This window comes from Diceros bicornis, chromosome 2, assembly GCF_020826845.1.
Source record: "Diceros bicornis minor isolate mBicDic1 chromosome 2, mDicBic1.mat.cur, whole genome shotgun sequence".
NCBI lineage: Eukaryota > Metazoa > Chordata > Mammalia > Perissodactyla > Rhinocerotidae > Diceros > Diceros bicornis.
In genome coordinates this window covers 53,979,312-54,001,215 of record NC_080741.1, presented here as the reverse complement: position 1 = coordinate 54,001,215, position 21,904 = coordinate 53,979,312, and the positions used below count along the sequence as shown (strand labels likewise).

General features: G+C 46.8%; 1 protein-coding gene across 3 annotated transcripts in view; it reads right to left on the bottom strand.

Moving 5' to 3' along the window:
- CACNA1D (calcium voltage-gated channel subunit alpha1 D) overlaps nucleotides 1–21,338 on the bottom strand; it is a 310,124-nt gene extending 288,786 nt beyond the window's left edge. For 2 of the 3 annotated variants that reach the window (XM_058561224.1, XM_058561213.1), the window contains exons 1-3: nucleotides 20,983–21,338; nucleotides 18,709–19,018; nucleotides 14,812–14,917 (exon numbers count right to left, since the gene is read on the bottom strand). In XM_058561224.1, the coding sequence (XP_058417207.1) occupies nucleotides 14,812–14,917; nucleotides 18,709–19,018; nucleotides 20,983–21,049 (483 nt within the window). In that variant the 5' untranslated portion in view covers nucleotides 21,050–21,338. The remainder of the gene's footprint in view (nucleotides 1–14,811; nucleotides 14,918–18,708; nucleotides 19,019–20,982) is intronic. The other variant, XM_058561234.1, reaches the window with a different exon arrangement.
- Between the last annotated feature and the right edge of the window lie 566 nt (nucleotides 21,339–21,904).

Here is a 21,904-nt window from a genome sequence, read left to right as displayed (position 1 = left end):
GCGCTGCTTCATTAAATGGCCCATCATTTACCAAACAGCGCGTACCAGGAGCAGTGGAGGATTTGGGACAGAGGGAAGACTGGGTCCCTGTCCACAAGAGGTTCACACTCGTGTTAGAAATAATAAGAAAACAGCGTAAGATCAAACACAAGCAAGTCTATGGTTCAGATGACAGGGCTGCTTCCACCCCAGGGGCTGGTCTGTGAGGTTCCACAGAGAACATCACAGCTGATTTCATGGGCCCACCTTTTAGCACACCACACGCAACCACTGCACATGGCAAGGAGTCAAGGCCCAAATGTCAGAACCTCCAGCCTCAGGCTGGGACTACACATGTCAGAACCCCCAGCTCCAGGCTGGGACTACATTCATTACCTCAGTTTTTATCACAGACAAAAGGCAGGCAGATTTAGGAACAGAGTGAAGATGTCATATTAACTATGCTCTGTTCACACTTAAAGCCAGGAAATAGCATTTGCTTGCCTAGAGGGCTGGCTGGGTCACAGGCTTATCCACTACTAGGCAGAATTGTTTGTGGTTTGCATTTCAAAAGCACGGTGAATTCCACAAATCTTCAGGAGCTCAAGGAACAGTCAGGACTTCAAACAGCAGCTGGTCTGTGAACATTGTGAAGGGGCAGGGTCAGCTCAAGCTGTAGCTCTGATTGTGGCTTTCTCATTCCTTCTCTCCCCCACCTCAGCCTCTCCCCAGCACCCCAAGCATGATCGCTGTGGCTGTGCTGGTGGATGTGACTTTCCTTCCCTGTAGCGGGGGCCCACATGTGGCACTGGCATCATGGGGAGACAAGAGTGGATGTAGGACTCAGCCTTGCACGGCTTTCTAAAGGGATCAGAGGGAAAGGCGAGGCCTGAGTCCTCTCCTTGGAAGGCACTCTCAGCAGACAGTAATAATAGGGATACTGCCTTACATGTGTATACTGCTTTCTAGATTCTAACACACTTTCACCCATATCCCATTTTCACTTCCTACTTTATGACCAATGAGGAAAGCGGGGTCACATGGAAGTGAAGGTACAGAGCAGGAACTCAAAGCCAGGTCACCTGACTCCAAGTCAGCGTTCTTTCCACAACATGCCTCATGCACACAGCGGGGCACAGGACTGAAACAGTGAAGAGAGACCACAGGAACTGTTTATAATCTTATGGGTTTATCACCTCAGCAAAGAGTCTTTCAGTTAACCCCACTGAGCTTCATTTGCCTCATCTGCAAAATGGGAGTGCTAGTCACCACCGCATGACCTGTTGTGAAAACCAGACAAGAAAACAGCTACAACATCCTTGCCTGGTGCCTGAAATCAAATGGTGCAAACTTCGAGACACAGGCCCTAGAAGCTCACTGCACAGAGGGGAGCCACTCCCATCTAAAACATCAGCGTGGCCATGAATGCCAACCCCAGAACCCCCAAACTGCCCTTGGTCTTTCTGCTTTCAGTCACTGAAGACTATGAACACAGGCTCCCTGCTGCCAAAAATGCCGACCTCAGCATCTGGGCAGGCTCAGCGGGCAGCCTCTCTGCAGCAGCACCAGGCCACTCACTCGGCTGCCCCGACCAGCTCCCACACAGCTCTTCCCGCTGCCGGCAAGCCCCGAGCTGGGAGCAGTCAACAAAGCCCTTGTTGAAGAAAAGGGAAGGGGCGTGCTCCTCTTCCCACCTCCATGGACAGGGCCACCATAAGGAAAAGAGGAAAAAAAGAAGTCCTAGGGCCAAGAAACGACCACTCCTGAGAGAACACAGGGATATGACAGGCGTGGCCTGTGACTGTGATTTTAAAAACCCTATAGCACTCCAAGTGAGGAAACAGGAGGAGTTCCCCCAACACTCAGACACCACTGAACCCTGAACTTTACTGGGAGGCAAGAGACTCTCCCTGCCACCATTCCCGACCAATTAAATACTCTTTTGGTAAACTGGGGCTCTCTCACACGTTATTTCATTGGCTCCTCACAAGACTCCACGCTAAAGGTGAGACAAGCACTATTATCCCCATTTTACAGATGAGGAAACTAAGGCCAAGGAAGGTAGGATAATTGTTCAGTCACAAAGCTAGTTAGCAGCAAACCTGGATCCAAATCCAGATCTATTTCCTCCAAAGTCTCTGCTCTCCTGAAGACAGGATAACACAGGCTGAAGAGGGAGGGAGGGAGTCAGATGAGGGAAAGCCCTAAAAGCCGGAAAAAGTGAGGCCTGATGTATAAGGAAATTGTGTTTAAGAGGGTTCCCTTAACAAAATCACTTTTAATCCTCTGAACAATGTGAGGCAAGTGTTCCCATCATCACTCCCACCTCACAGGTGAGGAAACTGAGGTCAGGGACCACATGGCAGAGAAGAACCAATGACAACCTAGGTTCTACAGAGCCTCACTTCTGGCAAGTCACATCCCACCTGTTAGCCTCAGTCTCCCACCCGAACAACGTGCAGGGAGGACTCCGTGAGGCCCAGGAACAGGCAGGGTGGGCCAGGCCCACGAGGTCTGCGTCCTACCTCTGCCACTTCTGGCTGTTTGATCTTGGGTAAGTCATTTAACAGCCCCAAGCTCGGCTGCCTGCTCTGTAAAATGTGAGCGACACTCACAAGTTACCCACCAGAATGAAAACAGACCCTATGATGGGAGCCCAGGCAGGCGCTAGCGATTATTGTCATTCTTCCAATTCTAGGAATCGCCCAATCTTCCTTCCTGAGAGCAAGGTAATCAGGCCAGAACTCCCGACACCTGTTTTGCTCCTTAGCACTTGTTTTCTTTCCTCTTCTGAGCAACATTTAAATCAAGAGATGGTCAAGGGTCTCCCACTTGGGCTGAGCAGGAACAAGACACAGCCGGTCAAGTAGATTCCCAGGGAGCTAAGAAAGTAGTCTAGAGACACCACCAAGCTTCATGGGAAGGTGTGGAGCTCCGGTCTTTTCTACCTGACTTCAAGGATAACTCACTATGCAGAAGTAGGCTTCCGTCTTCCCAGCTGAGGTGGAAGCAGATCCTGACCATTAAACCAGTCCCCCTTTGCTTCCTCGGTGTTCTGGGGGAACTAAACAGCCCTTTACTGTTGTCTGAGTGAAGATGGGGTATGGTCCAGGTCCTCCTACGACCGGCAGGATAGCTTTCCATCACTTCTTCACCAGGTCCACCCCAACACCCTCTATGACTACTACCAGCTTAGGCTACTCAGCAGGACAGACGGCACAGGTCAGTCTGGTGAAAACATCTTCCGTAAAATGGCTTTGGTGAGCAAACCCCCAACCCAGCAAACTGTCCAGGAAACTTTTCCAGTGTGGCTGGAGGGGTTTGACCCTCATCCAATCCTCATTCTGCCACTCCCTTACCAGGTCAGGAGCAAGTCAGTCAGTCTTGTCTGACCCCGGTTTCTTGTCTGTCACAGGACTGTGCTGAGGCTTAAGGACATGTCACCCTGGCTCACAGCAATAGTGATAACCCACACTGACTCCACGTTTTCCAGGAGCCAGGGCCTGGGCTAATCCCTTTAGCCACTTTATTCCCTCTTTTACAGAAAAGGACCAGACTCAGCAAGGAAAAGCAGCTTGCCCCATTATAGGCGACGAATGGCAAAGCTGGAGACTGAGCCCAGTCTGTCTGACTCCGGAGCCCATAACCCTAACTGCTTACTCCTACAACCGTCCAGTGGTCGGCACAAACCTCTAACCCACACCGCAAGAGCTCCCGCCCTTTCCATGCACAAGTAACACTTTTCAAGGAATTAAAACGCAATACAATCTACTTTATGCTCAAATCTAAACTCTACTCATTCCCATTTTAATTGGGTGACTCAGAAGGCGCTTCAGAAGGTCGGCAGAGGGCTGCAGGGTTGGTAAAAACCTCCACCCCAACCTGGACGTGTCTCTGGCTGGTGGGAGTGAGGTGGTACAGAAACACTCCCCAAAGCTCAGTTCCAAGCCCTAACCCAAATCATGAATGGGAAGCCTGCCCAGAGAGACCAACCTCGAGGTTCTGACGTCAGCTCTGCCCTTAGCCTCACCCTCCTCTACTCAGGGTTTAGACAGCACCAGCCCAACTTCCCTGCATGGCCTAGTGGTGGAGTGTGGAACCCCACACTTACGTCTTACGTCAGGAACCCCAGGTGTGAATCCTGGCTCTGCCAATTACTAGGCCCTGCGGCCTCGTGTAAGCAATTTATCCACTCCGGGCCGTGTTTCCTCACCTGTACAAGGAGGATTTTAGTGGCGTCTTCCTCGCGAGTCTATGGTGAGGATTAAATAAGAATTAAAGGAGACTATATACAAAGCCCACCTAGCTCAGTAGATGTCAAGCATGAGCTCGTAATAGGGGCAATCCCTGTGCCTCCAGATACAACCAAAAAGACGGAATGCTAAGCACAGTGGAACAAGATAACTGAGAGAAGACCCACTGCATTTGTCCACTAGCTCTGCTGATTCTCTCCCGCCCTCCCATATCCACTGGCCAGTGCCCTGCCTCCTTCCATAAAATAAGGCCAAAGGATTTCTGCATGTTGGTGTGCATGAAGAAAGTAAGAGAATAATTTATGCAATAAAACAGAGGAAGGAGGAGTGATCAAAACTATCTTTCGGAAGATTAAAAAAATCAAGGAGATAATTAAAAGTCAACTGAATGCTCAGCTTGCTTGGAAGAGACATTCTTTTGTCATCTGATTTTTCAGACGTCCTGACTGCCCCTGGTATTCTCAGACCCTGCCCCGGTCAGAGAGGAAGTGCCTGGCTTCAACTCGGACTCATAACTGTAACTGCAGAGAGTGGCAGAGGGACTGGGAGACAGACCCCCCAGGCCTAAGTCCCCACTTGGCTCCTCTCTCTCTGTGTGACCCTGAGCAAGTCAACTGCTGGGACTGAAAAAAGAATACAACTTCCTATAAGTCTGGAAGGTCCTTTCCAATGCCAACCTCACGGGTTCTGTGATTCATCTTCACTGCCATTCAGGATCAATCAGAACCAGGCCATCTAACCTACTGTTGCCCCCCCTGGCTCTAATGATATCAATTAGCTTACTCAGTTGGCCAACCTAAAATATACCAAAGCTTTCTGTCCTGACCATACTAGTACCACCCCATGTGGCTTTCTAGAAAAAGATCTATTAAACACCTCTCTTTTACCAAATTCCTGCTGGGTGTTGCCACTTCCCCACATTCTAATTTAGAACTTTAGATGTTTTAATTTCACACCCACCAGATAAAAATTCTGACAAGAGCTTTAAATAGATTCACCATTAATTTATCTTTCAATAATTCAGAATTTGTGAAAGCCCAAAGAGAAGTTCACTTTTGCGTTATCATGAAAAAAGGACTAAGGGGCTAATTACTGGTATAAAAGGGCAGCATTTTACCCATTTACCCATTCAAGCTGTTTTTGTACAATTTAAAAGCAGTCATTTAAATATAAACAGTGTTTCATTATACCTCATTGTTATCTATTTACTGAAAAACATCCAAGGATGTCTTCTTTTAAAAATATTGGTCATTTCCTTAGTTTACATTAGAGTAAAATAATAAAACCACATCTCTTCCAAATGAGGGTTTTAGAGGGGTTCTTTGCATTAATTCATACTATCCTTTTGTATTCTGACTTAAACCAAGTTAGGACAATAAGTGAATGTGTTTAATGGACTATATTTTGCACATAATAAACACTCAAAAGGTACTTTACATATGATTAAATGATAGCTGTGTTAAACTACTCTTTTTTTAATTTTCCCCGCTTTAGTTCCACAGTAATTTATATGACAAAAAAGCAAAGGTCTTACAGAATATAGAGTGCCTTCATTACGCCACAGTTTAATATAGAGCCCTAACCCTTCAGAAACTATGACTCCAGAGACTGTCTGCTTACAGGGCATCTCTGACTGGCACAAAAGCACAGCAAAGACACGACTCACTGAGTCCCAACAACGTGCCTGTACAAGGACTCATGCTGTAGATTCCTCCCTGGATTTGGTTCCTAGAAAGTGCTTCTCTGAATGAACGCGCTGCTTCCCATTGTTGAGAGGAGAAAGACTGAGTAAATTAGGATGTGCTCCCTTTTGCTGCCACTGCTGGAAAACCTGAAGGCCAACTCAGTGCCCAGGTGTTTGACTCTCAATTGCCTCACCTTTCATCAACTTCCACTTCCTAAGCCGCCTCAGAGCTTTTGGAGGTAGGAAGGGTAGAAACCCTCTAATAAATTCCATAATAGCGGCAAGATTTAACATATGTGTGAAAATAAAATAATTAATAATGAAAGAATATGGGACAGCAGAAACATACCAGATTAGACATTTTTCTTCCCCAAAGGAACATAAAGGCAGTGTTCATCTTGGAACTGACCTGTAGCAAGCAAACATTCCAAAACCAAGACTTGATTTTTATATTAGAAGCTTATTTACCTATTAGCTACCTAGAATGAAGGTTTCAGTTGAAAGAGCTACAGTCCCCAACTGCATGGCGCCCAAAGTAGGGGAAAGAATAACACGCTTTGGTGCCTTTCATCTGAGTCTTTGGTTCAAGAGATTACAAACCTAGTGCTCAGGGTTCCTGGCTTTCTGCTCTAACCAGGTGCTCTGGACGCCTATCAACATCCAAGAGAGAGGCTGCCCCCTACCCCCAAGAGTTCCTTTCCCACAGCCTAAGATAAAGAACAAATGAGGTCACCCATCAGAGTTAAGTGACTGCTGATCTCAAGGAGATGTGGGGGTGGGAGCTTAAATCGATAGAGGCTTGATGGAGGGCAATGTGGCAGTCAGTATGGAAATTAAAAACGCACTACCCTCCCACCCAGGGAGTTTATGCCTGAGCACTTATCCCAGAGAAATGTTTGCTTGTACGAATAAAGAAGTACACACAAGGATATTCAATGCAGCATTGTTTCAAGTAGCAAAACTTTAGGAACTAACCTAAATGCTCATCACAACGAGAACAATTAAATAAACTGTGGTACATTCATACATGGAATATTTTATGGTAACTAAGAAGTTGTTAGATCTCTACATACAGATATGGAAAGATCTGGCAGACACGCTAAGTAGAAAAAAGGAAGCTATATAATGCATGTATTATGTTCCCACTTGTGGAAAATTTAAAAATACTGAAACTGTAATTGTGTATTTCAAAAGGCACAGACTATTTATGCATACATACACACATGCACAGTGAAAAACAGTTCTGAAAGGATCACACCAAACTGATTACTGTGATGAGAATGAGTTGGGTAGGTGAAAGGAGACTATCACTTTATCTGTATTGTTTTAATTGTTTAAAAGAATGTATTCATGTATTACTTGTGTGAATTTTGAATGATAATTTATTATAAGCATGCAAAACATGAAAAACAAAGAAGGCTGTTCTCTGACCCCATGTTGTGGGTTTTCCTTAATGAAAGGGCGGCTGGCACAGCAAGCACAGCAGCACCGGCGAGAAATCAGGGACACATGAGCCTGGCGTGCTCTGCATAGCAGGTCTCAATAAATATTTGGTGAATAATGGTGCCTTGACTTCCTTTCTTATAAACAAGAGTCCTTAAAGATCTACAAAAATATCTGTAAGTACGCTGTGCTAGACTTCCCCCTGGACACGGGAAAAGGAGGAAGATGACTGAGGCAGGGGAAGGCGTGAGCCTCTCACCCAGCCTGTTGTGAGTCCCCAGGCACAGCTGACCAAGGGTCCCTCCTCTGTTCTTCCCAGGGGGATCCACCTGCGAGCCACCTTCTCCCTGAGCAGTCTGCAGCCTGCCTTCCCTCCCTCGGGTCAGCTCCCAATTCCCTCCAGCCTGACCCTCACATTCACTCATTCAATAATTTCAACAGATGTCCTGTGATTTCTAAAACTACCACTCAGCCAGTAGGGAGGAGGGGGAAAAATTAGCAGAAATAATTGCTTTGAGGTTCTGGAGAAGAAAGTCATTTCCCCAGCCTGGGCAGTGTCTGGGGCCCTGCTTAGTAAAACTCGTCAGAAGAAGGCTTCATCTCGCAGGTGTGTGTCAAAAACATACACCCATCCATCCACCCACACTTCTCCCCAGCTCACACACACACACACACACAGGCTCCATCACCTCAAGCAGTGCCTCCTTCAACCCTATCTTCAGCTTTTCTCACTGAGTCCTCCTCCCCACTTCCCATTGCCAGCTTTGCCTGTCCAGCCAAACAGCCTTACTGCCCCAAGAACCTCCCATGTGAGAATACCAATCTCACTTCAATTATAAAGGGAAGATACCTTCTGCCACTTTCCTTATTTTGATCAAATGGGCAGAATAGAACTTGGGGGACACATCCCATACTGTTGATGGCAGAGAGCCCCAGGAGTCTGAGCACGGTAGGAGGCAGAAGGTGGAATGCTGACATCTCTTCCTGGATGACCCGCCAATCCTCCACCCCTACCCCCATCCCTGCAGGACAGGGACACCCACCAACATCCCTCCCCTCAGTGCACCATCCACCCAACAATAACACCCCACGAGGTCCTTCCCTATAGCTCAACTGCCAGGATTTCAGAGCCTCTGTGATTTCTTTAGGGATTTTCGTAGGGAGGAGCTACTGGGGGTCTGTTCTGAAGTCCCCACCACTACCAGGACCAGTATTGAACGAGACATGTGTCTCTACTGCTGGGAATTTGACCCCCCCATGTCAGGTTTTTCTCATACTTTGCAGATAGTTAAAAATTAAACAAATACTGATGGGGAAGGTTAAAAAAGGTAACTACCCACAAATCTGCTACAGGGGTCTCTTGTTTCTCACACAATCGTTTTTACAATATTGAACTGGAGCTGAGGTTAAGCAAGGAACGCATCTCCCCATAGGCCTCCCACAATGGGCTGAAGGGGATGCCCATTTCAGGCGGCAGGTCCGCTGGAAGCCAGTCGGACTCTGCACAGAGACCTGAGGGCCGGGGTGCTAGGGGGGATCCTGAGAACTTCTTTTAAGCTCCCTTTCCAGTTATGTCTGATAAGATTTCTACCCCCTGGACTTTTCAGTTAGCTGAGTTAATATAGTACACAAACACACACACATACTTTTTTTTTTTCCAACTAAGCCAATTTGAGTTGTGTTTCTGCAACTTGTAATCGAACAAGTTCTGGCTAATACACCAATAAATCCAAAAATCCTCACTCTAAGATAGGCTCTTTTGTTAAAGCGTCTGGGCAAGGAAGTTCCAGTGAATAAGGTGTGACTATAAAACAATGAGATTCATTTTTTAACAAACCAAAAGAGAGAGGATCCCTAGGAATTTTTCTTAAGGAACCTGAATAGCAGCAAATTTGAATTCTTTAAGAGTTGGATTTGATACTGGAAAAACTGTCAAAACTCGATCAAAGTCTGTTCAATAAAAGATGAAGCTAGGTAACTTGTTCTTTGTCAAAGTGAGGTCAGACTACAAAAGAGATGCGATTATTTGTATAGCACATAAACTGGTTCACAGTTCATGATTAGGAAACCAGCTCTGGGAAAGTGTTCCTACACAAGTCGATCCACTCTTGGCATTTTGCTGCTCCCCCTCCATCAACCTCTACGAGAAATGTGACACACACATCCACTCACATACAACCACTCACAGACGGCTCACGCACAACGCTGAAAGCAGAAGCCAGCTCATGACGAAGGGATTCAAAAAGTGTCCACAATCACTTGTCTTTCTTCTCTCCTGTTTCAGATTTAAAGAGTTAAATTTTTCAAGAAAGATACAATCCTGAAATTAAAGGCAAAGTTTGACAGGTGTTTCCTGGGATTCTCATTAATATCGGACAATGAAAGTCAGCCTCTCAGGCAAACATTACTCATTAGCCAATTGTTGAAAATTAACTACTGATCTATCAGGACATACCATGGAGCCCTTGTACGGTCATTCATTTATTTATTCACTCATTCCACATGCATTTCCTGATGTGCCTACTGTGTGCCAGGCACAAGGTTAAGTTCACCACACTACAGAGATGAATCAGACTCCAGCCTCAGCCTCTAGGAACTCATATGCTGGTTTTATCCAAAGTAACTGTCAGCCCCCAAAGCCCATGTGCAGAACCACGACACCCCAAGCCACTTCCCAAAGCAATTATAAAATAAGGGGGGAAAAGGCTGATATCTGTAAAGAGGAGAGTTTATCATGCTTATGAGAGTGCAGAAGGAAAGCAAGCACTTTCACTTAGGCAGGTGGGGTGGGAGGTGGGGAATGGACAAGGTTCAGAGCAGGGTGAATTGAGGAAGCAGCTGTCCTAGAACAGAAAGAATCTAGGCATGCAGAAATAAGAACGCCCAATTCAAACAGAAAGACAACACAGCAAAGACACAGTGTGGATGAGGTACAGAACTAACACCCAGCTGACAGGCTAAGCCCAATGAACCAGGTTATGAAACTGTGTTTCAGATATTACAATTCACACCACTCACTATGTACAAAAAATGTGAGATGCTACACTACATGAGCATGCAGACACAATGAACTTGCTTTTTAAGCCCAGGAAACACTGTACATTGGGATCTCAGTCATGGAGGAGAGAAGGCAATCTAAGTAGACTGTCCCACAGCATTCCTGGCCACTGTAAGGCATCTGGTCCCACTGACAAGAGTCCACAGCCAGCACTGCTCCCCAGAGAGGCTCCCACCACTCTGCTACTCTGAGCCCTGGAGCCAGAGCACAAAACGTACTAGACTGCTCACCTCTGAAACCCAGCTGCAAGGGCTCCTCCAGCCAGAGGCACATGAGAAGAGGATCAAGAGACCCTAAGCTTTTCAGGAATAAACACTTATAACTTCCCACCCACCCCCCAGCCAAGGACCTCCAAGGAGTCCAAAGAGGGAGCTGCCACCCAAGAAAATCCTGAACATGGCTCAGAGGAAAGGACGGGTGAGGTGCTTCTCCTGAGAGAGCTGTTCATTTGGCAGTCATCGACAATGCATATTTTCTGAACATCTACTACATACCACCACGCCAGGCACCGCTGAAGATTCGAAGACGATTCATTATGAATTGTATTCTGAAGATGCTCCATAAGATAAAGATAAGATATGCACATAAATACCCAAAATATAGGGTATTTTATATGCAAAGTGCCACGAGAGAGGGTCATATAAGAGACACTACTTTGGATCAGGGTCAGAAAAGGCCTCATGGGAGAGACGTAATTTGAGATTATTCTTGAACAGCTATAAGCACAGTGACATGGGAAGATGGGGTGGTAGAGAGGAGGCGGCCTTTCAGATGGAGAAAGCAGTGGAGGAAAAGCCAGGAGGTGGACAAGTATAGGGAAGGAGTGCTTCGGAACGGTTGGTGGACAAACAGGTGGGGCTACGAAGGAGAGGAGTAGAGGATAAATCAAAAAAAAAGGTCAGACAGACCAAGGGGGACCTGGCCATGCGATCTGTCCTTTCCTTGGTGGGCAGTGGGGAGCCAGTGAAGCCTCAGGATCACTTCTCCAGCAAAAGTCATCCGACCACGGTGTGAATGGAGAGGAAGGGGAAGACGGGAGGGATGCTGTGGAGGCAAAACGTCAACAGCTAAACACACACACAAATGGGCCTCAACAACAAGCTGAGAAAGAGGGCAGAGACTTAGTAAAACTTCCTGCAGAGTTTAACAAGCATTTACTGAGCCCCTGGTATGAGCCAGGCACTTTGCCTGATACAAGGATAGGGAGGCCTTGGCCGTACTTAGCAGACATCAACGAAGGTCTGAGCTGGCAGAGGAGCACCACTATTTTGGACATTTCTCATTGGAGGCAGTTCAGCACTACAAGGAAGGTGGCAGTAGCCTGGGGTCGGGGAGGACCAGGAACAGGCTGCACAGACTGAAAACTTCAACCGCATCAGTTTGCTTATGAGAAACTGAAGTTTGGGAAGCAAAATAAAGCGTTTGTCAACACAGTGTACAATACTGTAATCATCCCCACTCTGACACTCCATAAAGAAGAGCTCCCCGCCACACCGTGCTAAGAAGAAAATTAAATAAATGACATACGCTTTCAATAAGTGGAACTGAGGAAATACTGCCACAGACTGAACTAGGAGGGGTATTAGTGTGGGAACTGAGTTGCGCTGTTTCCATGGCTTCAGCCTCCACTCGTCCCTGCAAGTCTACAAATGAAAGCTGCATAGAACCTTGAGATTGTCTATGTTAAAAAAAAAAAAAAAAAAAAAATCTAACCCTGGGAAAATTTGCTGCCCCCAAGGCAGTCCCCAAATCCCCAAAGCTCACTGAGTTACATATGACCCAGGCCGTTGGACCAATGGGGATGGCCACAAAAGTACTTATCCAACAAAAGTAACAATTTCACTACAAATGACCTGTAACAGCCAGAAACGTCTTCCACAAAGCTGGCCCTGAGTCTCACTCTCAGTGCGCAACATAGGCATTTCCCACAGAGCTATGAGGCCAAGAAAACTGCCAGCTCCCTGGTATGTACAGCTTGGCAACCCATATTGGTCTCTGCCCTTCGTTTTGCCATTCACATCAAGTGAAAGGTATTTACTACAGATGAAAAATAAGCTTTGTTCAGCTGCCTCTAAACCGATCCCCAAAATAGAGCAATCACTTTGGTACAAATTGGGTCAAATGTATTAAAAAAACCCGGCTCCCTGGTGAGAGGGCTGACATGGCATGGGACCTTGCTAAGAGTCAGGGGGAAATCCACAAAGATCTTCCCTTCCCACAGTGGGAAACGAAGTATTGAACAGTCAGGCAGAGAATACTCATCTGGCCATGTGACCACCCCAGTGAACCCGAGACACAAACTTGAATGCTGTGAGTTTCAGAATACTAAGAGGTCAAAGGAATATATGCTGGTTTGAGAAAGGCCTGCCAAACCAACGCACTGCTCCCTTCCCCCACAAAAAAGACCAGTGTTTAAGAATTGTCAAGAAAAGATCCACTGGGGAGGCGCTGCCAGAGGGATGAAGAGAGATTTACCCATTTCCTATATTTTATTCCCTCACTTGTTAGCTGAGAAATCCAAATGGTCTGACAGCACTTAGATTAGTGCCCCAAATTTCCCTGGAAAAAGTCAGAATATTAATTGGCTTGCACACGCAGCTACATTAATTATCCCATTGATCTGAATTAATCTGCCTTTCTGAAAGGTACTTATTTTCTAAGTTTGTTTAATCATGTTCTTTCAAGCTACAAAAAGCAACAAACTGGGTCACCATCCACGTTGTTAAATTTGGTAAAAAGGCTGACACCATCTGTGGCCTAGACTACGACGATCTATCCCCACTGATGGGGGCTTTTCACTACTTCTGCTTGTCCTTTAAAATGAGCGTCTAATGTCACACGTCTACAACCAAATCAGAAGCTATTTAAAATATCCAAAGTTGCACAAATCATCTCGAGCATAGTATAAATATACACTAACAGTTAAGTGGTTATATGTATATCCAACTCCCATTTACAGTTGTATTTTCAGTAGCAATATCAAGAATTCTTTTAAATTCTCTGGAGACCAGACTACAAAAGCCCAAACATGAATAGATATCATGTTATATCTGAAATATGCCACAACATTTTAAATGTAACATGAAATCCTACATGAACCATTAAGGCTAACATCACAAGAGCATAATTTCAGTATCTTCAGAACCCAGCAAAGCCCCCCCAACCCAACACTGGTTCTGCCTTTACAACACTCAGTTAAGAACAGCCAGCCCTACTAAGACACAACTTCAACATGAGAAACAAAAAACAAATGGAACCAGCTAAAAGAGGAGAGAGCAAAACAACAGAGTTTCCTGTTATCCAGCACCAGCACCCCCTTCATCTGTCTTTCTGCACGGCCTCCAATGATAAAGGACTGATCCTTGCAAGAAGGATGCTGCAGCTCCAGAAAAATCCTGAAATGGCTTCTGAATCATCAAGAAAAGATTACAGAATGTCAGAGGTAAAAACAATCCTAGTGATCTTCTCATCCAACCCTGTTAATTGACAGGTGGGTAAACGGCAATGCAGAAAGGATACGGGAAATGCCCCAAAACACAGCTAGTTGACACCCGAGGGGGACAAGCTCCTGGTCCCACTCTAGTGCTCTTTAGTGCTTTTTTTTTTTTTTAACTATATCGACCTTTCCCAAAGGAAGTTCCATGAAACACTGGTTCTGTGATGTGTGCTGCCAAAAAAATGTTTAAAGAATCCATGACCAATTACTTTTAGGGACTAGCTGAGTTAAACAAAATGAAACTGGTTTTTTAACTACAGACCTTCCTGAAGCTTTTACTAAGCTAATGTGCACGATAAATCTTTAAGAGGGCAATAAAGTATGTGGAAGTATCCCAATTTATTTAACCATAGAATCATTTTATCTTGGGGCATTTAACGGACTAGGAGCAGGAAGTTCAATACTATACAGTATTCTTCTTCAAACTATGCTCCATGTAGATTTATTAGTTTTGTTGTATTTTCCTTCTCTAAAAATTAATAGTTCATGTGCAAAAACTATGATAATTCTCTACTTACCAGAAAAATTGACCAAAAAAAGTACCCACCACTCTCAAGTAACACTGGATTAAAAGAAAAACAAAAAGCTAATATTATCAGGAAAAAAAGACAATAAAAGCCTATATTGAGAGAAAAGTTATTTTAAAATATGCTACAAACCTCTTCCACAAAAAGTTCCACATCCATTTATACAAGATTCATGACTTTAAACACTTTCATTCAGTATAAATTTGAGAATACAGGTCAAAAAAGAAAAAAACACCACAGTTGCAAAGCTCCAGGAAACATCACACGCATAGCTGTAAACTTCAACCTCCCAGAAAGCCAGCTGCCAGTTTAAGTATAGAGGCAAATGATAACCACACATCAGGACAAGCAGGAACTCCAAGGACACTTACCAAGTTATGATTTGTTGAATTAGAATCATCTTCAGGGAATGGGATGTAAATAGCTAAGGCCACACAATTGGCAAAAATAGCCAATAATATAAATATGTCAAATGGTCTGAAAAATTTTGTTAAGGTATGTATGTATTATGCCAACATAAACCATCTCTCTCATCACACTCCCGATCACACCATTTTTGAATCACTTTTAAAGTGAAAACTATATACACAAATCCTTTTTGGACTGACTGCTCTGACTACTAGGTTTCCAGCAGAAGCAATCGTCATGGGCATCTCTCAGTAGATCTTCCTATCAAATGACCCCTCCATGTCCTTTTCTTCTGTTGCAAGGTTCATGTTACACTCATTCTTCTGCTGTACATTTTATACTAAAACCTAAAAGTACATCCAATTAGGGCACTGTGTGAACCAGGTTTCTGCTTGCTGCAGTTTAAAAGCAACAAGGGCCTTAGAAAGCTCAATTCCTGCCTGCTGTAGATACAAAGAAAAGTCATCATGAGACAAGTCTCTTCCACAAATCCTTGCCTCCATGCGTTAGAGCCATTTCCTCGGGGGCCATTCTTGGCTGGGTCAGTCCGAATCTCCTGTCTGGACTGGGGCAGGCCAAGTCACCAGGACCTTCTCCATCTACCTGTGACTGTCTCATAGCTTGTTCCAATACCTCAGACGCTCTAATAAGCAAGCCAGGCTTCAGTTGCCTCCTCTGCTTTCTTTACTAATCAATGGCTATCACTGTTTCAGATGAGAGCCAGACCAGAGCTCAGTTTATAATGTGCTGTTCCTGCGTTCAATTTATAAACAAATTAAATAAAGAGCCATAAGAAATCAGCACCAGACACTTTCAAAGTATGATTTAACAATTCTAAATCTCGGGAGTCTGTCTGGAAGAATCACCTTGAGATCAGCTTTCAACAGATACTTGCTTAAACATTCTGGTGTTATTAAGAGACATTGTCAAAACTGGCAATACAAAATTTGACATCTGCCAAAATGACTGTTTTTCTTCTTTTGGTTTTCAGCCTTTCGAAATGCAAGGTTTCATGAGCACCAACCTAATCTGCGACTCCGGGGCTTGATTTTGTGACAGCATTTCTTCCATACGTTCACCCACAAAAGGCATGGCCACTGGTTTAACTAAACCAGTACTAAAGTACTAAAGCTTTGAGGATATGAACAGACCCTTCATTCATTCTGATATCCTCCTGGGAAATTTTTGGATTTCCCAGAAACACAGGACCCCTTACCTCTCTGAGGATACCTTAAGTTTCATGAAACCTCAGCCCCTTGAAGAGCTTCAACACTCACTGAAATAGTGGCACAAAGGACATTAATCCTCTTACTAATTTTGATGGGTTTATTTTTAAAGCCAGTTAGCGTTCATTCATATTTATTCTTTTAACTCACCTGTATGAGAAAATCTCTTATCTAGAGATCCAACTTTAAGACTGTCTACCTTAAGACTTCAGAATCTCCTTTTCATTTTTCCTTTTAGCAGTTCCTACCGAAATTTAAAAAGCCAATTGCTCCAATGTTATCCTATATAGAAACACTCACTGTCTCTCCCCTCCCCCACACCACCATTCTTCCCTTTTAATTTCCCAATACCTAAATGATAAACCAGCAAATCCGAGAAGTACTAACACTATTCAGGAAAGCCAAACCTAAGTATTTTTTTCTTTATGGTGGTCCAGTTTCAATCTCCAGGTAATGGTGGATACTATCTCGCTGCCACAAGATGTTTACAGGCCAAGCAGAATAGAGCAATAGAGAAATAGATGGGTCTGATCCTAAAAATTCCTTCTGATAAGGCGAACGCTCCTCATTCCCCCAAGAGGCAGGACACTCTGCCTTGCTTGTGTGTGAAAACAATCTAGACTCTTACTCTCCCAGGACTGACTGGGCCTGGCACAGCTCGCTTTAGGAAGATTTCTATGACCTGCTCCCTGAATGAGAAGGAAGCTGTCATTTGAAAAAACAAACAGACCATGTATTGTTTAAAGATCTCTTCTACAAACGGTCCCGTCTGTAGGCAGGCTTCTCCTTGCCTTGGCAGCCACATCCCCTAATTCCTGTGCACATGTGTCTGGCAATTCGGGAAAGGGAGTTGGCAGCATGATCCAGGAATTCACTCCATACACATAAATTGCTATATACAAATTACTGTGCACAAAGAAAAACAGCATCAGGCCTCCCACCTCAATCCACATGACATTAATGACCCCACCGAGAGGTCTCTGCTTACTCAGAGCCACGTCAAGCCAATCCGAGGAGGAGGAGATCTTTCTGGCTAAGTGCAACCTCTGCCTCTGACTCCAGCGATGCCACTGAGGCACAACTATTCACTTAGCTCCCTACTGGGCCGACACTAGTGGTCGTCCTCAGACTAGAAAGGAACTTAAAGAGAAAACACATCCACACAGCCTCAGCTATGTGAGAGACACCATAACTCCCTCTAGAGAAGAGACATCTGTTCTAAAAAGGAAAAGCACATGAAAACCCCTCAAATCCTACCCTTGCATTTGGCTGCTCTCTCCAAAACCTTTCTAGACAGTTACCTCATTTTAACTCGTGTCCAGAGCACAGAAAATAGCCAGCTAAGACAGAGGGCACACAAATAGCTGCCTAGCTGGGTCCTCAAATTATAAAGGGGTTTCAGCTCCACTTTCTAGCCGGTTGCCAACATCCTCCCTTTTTAGCATGGCCCCTCCTTCCTGGGTATGGTGGGGGAAGCCCTCTATTCACACTCCTTCCTCTGGTTAGGAACTGCTCTAAGGCTCCTCCCAGCCCCAAACAGACTTCAGGGAAAAAGAAATGCTTTGTTTTACCAAGATCAATGAATCACCTGACTAATTAGAAATCCATTTGCTCAGGAAGAAGGCCCCAGTCAACCTTTTCTGAAGGGTGGTAGTAACTGGAGGCTGGCCTCCAGATTTGGGGAAGGGGTGAGCAGGCAGAGCACCCTAGTTTTCCAAGACCTGGGACCTCACAGCCATCCTGGGGCATTTGGAGTTCAGTTTTAAAAATACAAAGGAGACACCCAGAAATGCAACTCCAGTCCAAGGACATAGACAGAATTTTTTATAAAGCAGCAACTGCAAATTCCTCCCCGGAGAGGGCTGCTCTCTAACTCATATGGGCTCAGGAAGAAGAGGCACACACAAACCTCTCCCTTCTCATGCTCCCTCACGCTCACATTTCAAATGCTTTTTTAGAACTTGTCAAAAGGAAATTCCAGGAAGTCATAGCATTGATGAGCAAATTGCTCCCTCCCCATGAAGCAAGTGTTCATATTCGTAGCTACCTGAACAATTAGAGTCACCAAATGTCAGAGCTAGAAGCAACCTTAGCATTAATTGGAGTTTCAGAAGCAAACTCCAAACATCAGAATGAGAAGATTCCACTAAAGGTCAAAAAATGTATTTATTTCTAGTAGTCTCGTAGTCTTTTTTTTTTTAAACCGCATACCTTATTTACAATAGGTTCAATGCATACCACTGATGAAAAACAATGGTGGATTTCAACTAACCATCATTTCGTTAAACTAACCAAATGACCAAAGGTTAGTTTCATATTTAAATTATCTCCCACTTTGAAGTTTCAGGCTGTCGCTCCCTCTCCCCTCCCCACCGCTACACACACACACACACACACACACACACACACACACACACACACACACACGGCTAAATATACCCATAGAGCCACCCTCTGCACCCTGAGGAGACAGGAAGGTATGCATATACAATGAAACCCTTTACACACAGCTTCCTCTGTTGCTCACATTCCAGACTGCTACCGCTTTGTAAGTGCCATTTCAGAAAGCAAATCCTTCTAAAGAACAGATGGTAAAAGAGAAAATGAGAAAGACTTCCCCCAAGAAAAGGATACTTCCATTCCACTATGCTAATGCAGGCTCTTCGGATGGGGTTATTGAGTGATAAACAGAAGAGGGCTCGGGCAGGTCTGCTGTTGGACGAGTTACCCTGTTTTTTGCTCTTGGCGTATTGCTGACGTTTTCTTTGGGAGAGAGATCCTACAGGTGGGGGTGCGGAGGTGCTCATAGTTTGGGCAGCCTTGGCCTGTCGAGCAGCATCGATTGCAGCTTGCCAAGACAGGACGGTCTGCTTGGAGCTATTCGGTTGAGAAGTTGGTCCTTCACCAGAAAGAGGGAGTCTGGTGCTTCTTGCATAGTTTGCCTCTGGGAAAAAGAAGAAAAAGAAAAATTAAAAGAAAAAAACAATGAGAATCCAGTGTCAGAAAAAAGCAAAAGTTGTCTCCCACTGATAGTGGGGGGAATGGTTCCCATGTTTCCACTGTAAACCTCGTGTCCTATTTTTCAGAGGCAGGGGTTTGAGCAGCAAGAAAAGTCTCTGCCCTGAGTGTCAGTCACAAACGACCACTGCTGCGGTATGCCCAGGGGGGTTAGCACCTCTCTACACCCATGTCTCCACAAGGAGTCTTTTAGTGCATTTCTTCAGACAAACTGAGGTCATTCCCACATTTATTCCACATCTTTTCTGACTTTTAAAACCCATGTATCTCTAATGAGTTAACAGATATGTACAACAGCTTTTCTCCAAAATAACTACCACCATCACACACACATACAAAAAGGCAGTGCCAATAATTCAATAGTCTTAATCATTTTCAGGCTGTTACTCCAACATCTTTCCACAGCCACAAATGCATTTTTTTCAGCATGGGAAAAAAAAATCCTCCACTGGCACCAGGGCAATATCAAAAGCCCCATAACAAATATCTAGATTATGCACTGACACTTCCTGCAAATGAAAATTCATGATACTTGGGACTCATTTCCTCCACAGGCTTCCGAAAACAGAAAACATCTTTAGGGCTTTTTTGCATTTTAAATTGCAGCCGCAGCAGCCAAGCCAGCATCCAGAGAAACAGCCCAGGCAGGCGGCCTGCACCCCTACACCTAGGACAGACACGCTGACTGATGCCAGGGGCCCTCAAGGCCTAAGTAGGAATCATCCCAATGTAGGCTGGCATCCAGGTGCACACAGGGCAGAACCCCAACGGGGCTCCATGTGTAAACCCCCTCTAGCTTTGGAACAGGCCACCACCCAGGCAGGTCTCCAGGGCACCTGCCTGGCTGCGGTCACAACCTCCTTACATAGACAGAAGTCAAAGTTAAGAGTAGTGGCGGAGGTAGAGGGAGGGGCGTTTGCTAAACCAATTCTCGCTAAGTAAAGAACAAGAGAGTCAAAGCAAGCACAGGTCGGCCTGCCCAGGAGCTTGAGAAGGGGGCCATGGGGGCGGGCAGTGAACAGTCCAGAGCCCGGGGAGGAGTCGTGCCTAGCCTTCCCTTGGGGAGCGCTCACCCAGCAAGGCTGAGAGCCCACGGGGGCTGTGGGGAGTGCCGGTGACCTCCAAACGGGGCGGGGGGGCGGGGGGGAGGTGGCTGGTCAGGAGCTGCTCCTGCCTCCCTCGACCTCGCCCGGCCAGCGTGGTAAGTGCACGTGGTGCCCGGGCTGGGGAGGGGAGCCCCACAGCGGCAGCACTCCCCGGGCATTGCTAGGTTACCGACGTGTGCACAGCGGCACTGGGAGCGGGAATACGCGCTCCACCCGACCCCCTGGCCGGCGATTCCGAGACCCGGCCTCCCTCTCGAGGGGAGCGGTGTGCTTCACCCACCGGCGCGAAGGGTGAAACCGGGCAATCCTAGAATTTTCCGGATGCCACCAGAGATCGTCTTCCTAGTCAACCAGGGGGCCGGGAGGGAGAAGAAGGCGAGTAGAGGCTGGAAAGGGGGTTTGGGCTGAAGACTAACAGCCACCTCCCCCCACACACATCGCTCGGGAGCGTTGGAGGAAAGTTGAGCCCGAGGACACTGTACCAGAATCACCTCGGCTTGCCGCCCCTCCGGCTGCACAGTACTCCACGGACACCAGGGCCGCCCCCACCCCACAAATGCAGAATTAACTCTGACATTCAAGGCCTGAAGGGGAGAACGGAGTGGCTGTCACGCATCTCCCCTTTCTATGTAGACGACACCGAGCTAGCAGCATCCTCTCCAACCCTCTCAACCCACCCAGCGCATCAGAGACGGGAGGGGGGTGGGAAGGAAGAGGGGGTGGGAAGAGGAGGACCATGACAAGGATTAGTTTGGCAGCGGGTGCCTAGGCTCTGGCTGCTCACCGTTCGCGTGGTCCGATTGCTGCCGCCGTTGATGCTGCATTTTTTTCATCATCATCATCATCATCATCCACGAACATTTATTGAGCGCCTACTGTGTGCAGGGCACTGTGCTGGGCGTTGGGGCGGGGGAGGAACGGGTAAGGGGGTTACCGATAGGTAGGAGCCGCGGTCCCTGCCCTTATTCTCGCTTCAGCAGGGGGTGGGGAGGGACGAGGGCAGATAACAGAAATTAAGAATAATTTATAAAAACCGCTCACCACCCACGCTCTCTCTTTTTCAAAAATGGAGCAAAATAAACTTTTTTTAAAAAATAAGATCAGATGTATATATTATCTTAATAATATATACATGTAATTTTTTGCTGCAAAGAAGAATTGGCTTGGTCCCTCCTCTAGTGGAGGGACGCCGCGGCGATGCGGGCCCGGCCGCCGGGGCCGCTCCGAGCGCCCCCCATGCCCGCCCGCCGCGGTGCCCGGTGCCCGGTGCCCGCCGCCCGGTGCCCGCCGCCGCTGCCGCCCGCGCCGCCGCTGGCTCGGGACCGCGGGCAGCCGGAGCTCACATCCGGGGACGGAGGCGCTCGCTCGCTCGCCTGCTCCGCGCCCGCCGCGCCGCGCCGCACGCCGGCTTCGCCCTGGCGACGCTGCGCGCCCGCCGCCGCCGTCCCCCTCCCTCCCCCCGCCCGCCCCGAGCCTCCCACGGGCCCGCCGCGCCCCAGTGGTCGGCGGCCCGGCCCGGGGCTCTCCCCGCACGGCCCGCGCGGTCGGGGTGGCCGCCGCGTGGGACTCGGGGTGCCGCCACCCCGGCCTGGCTCGGCTGACCCGCAGGCGCCAATGGGTTAAGCGCGCTCCTGCCGCCGGCCGCCCGGTTAACCCCCTCGGCGCCGCAGGGTGCTCTCCCCCCTTTCCCCCACGGAGGCGGGCGG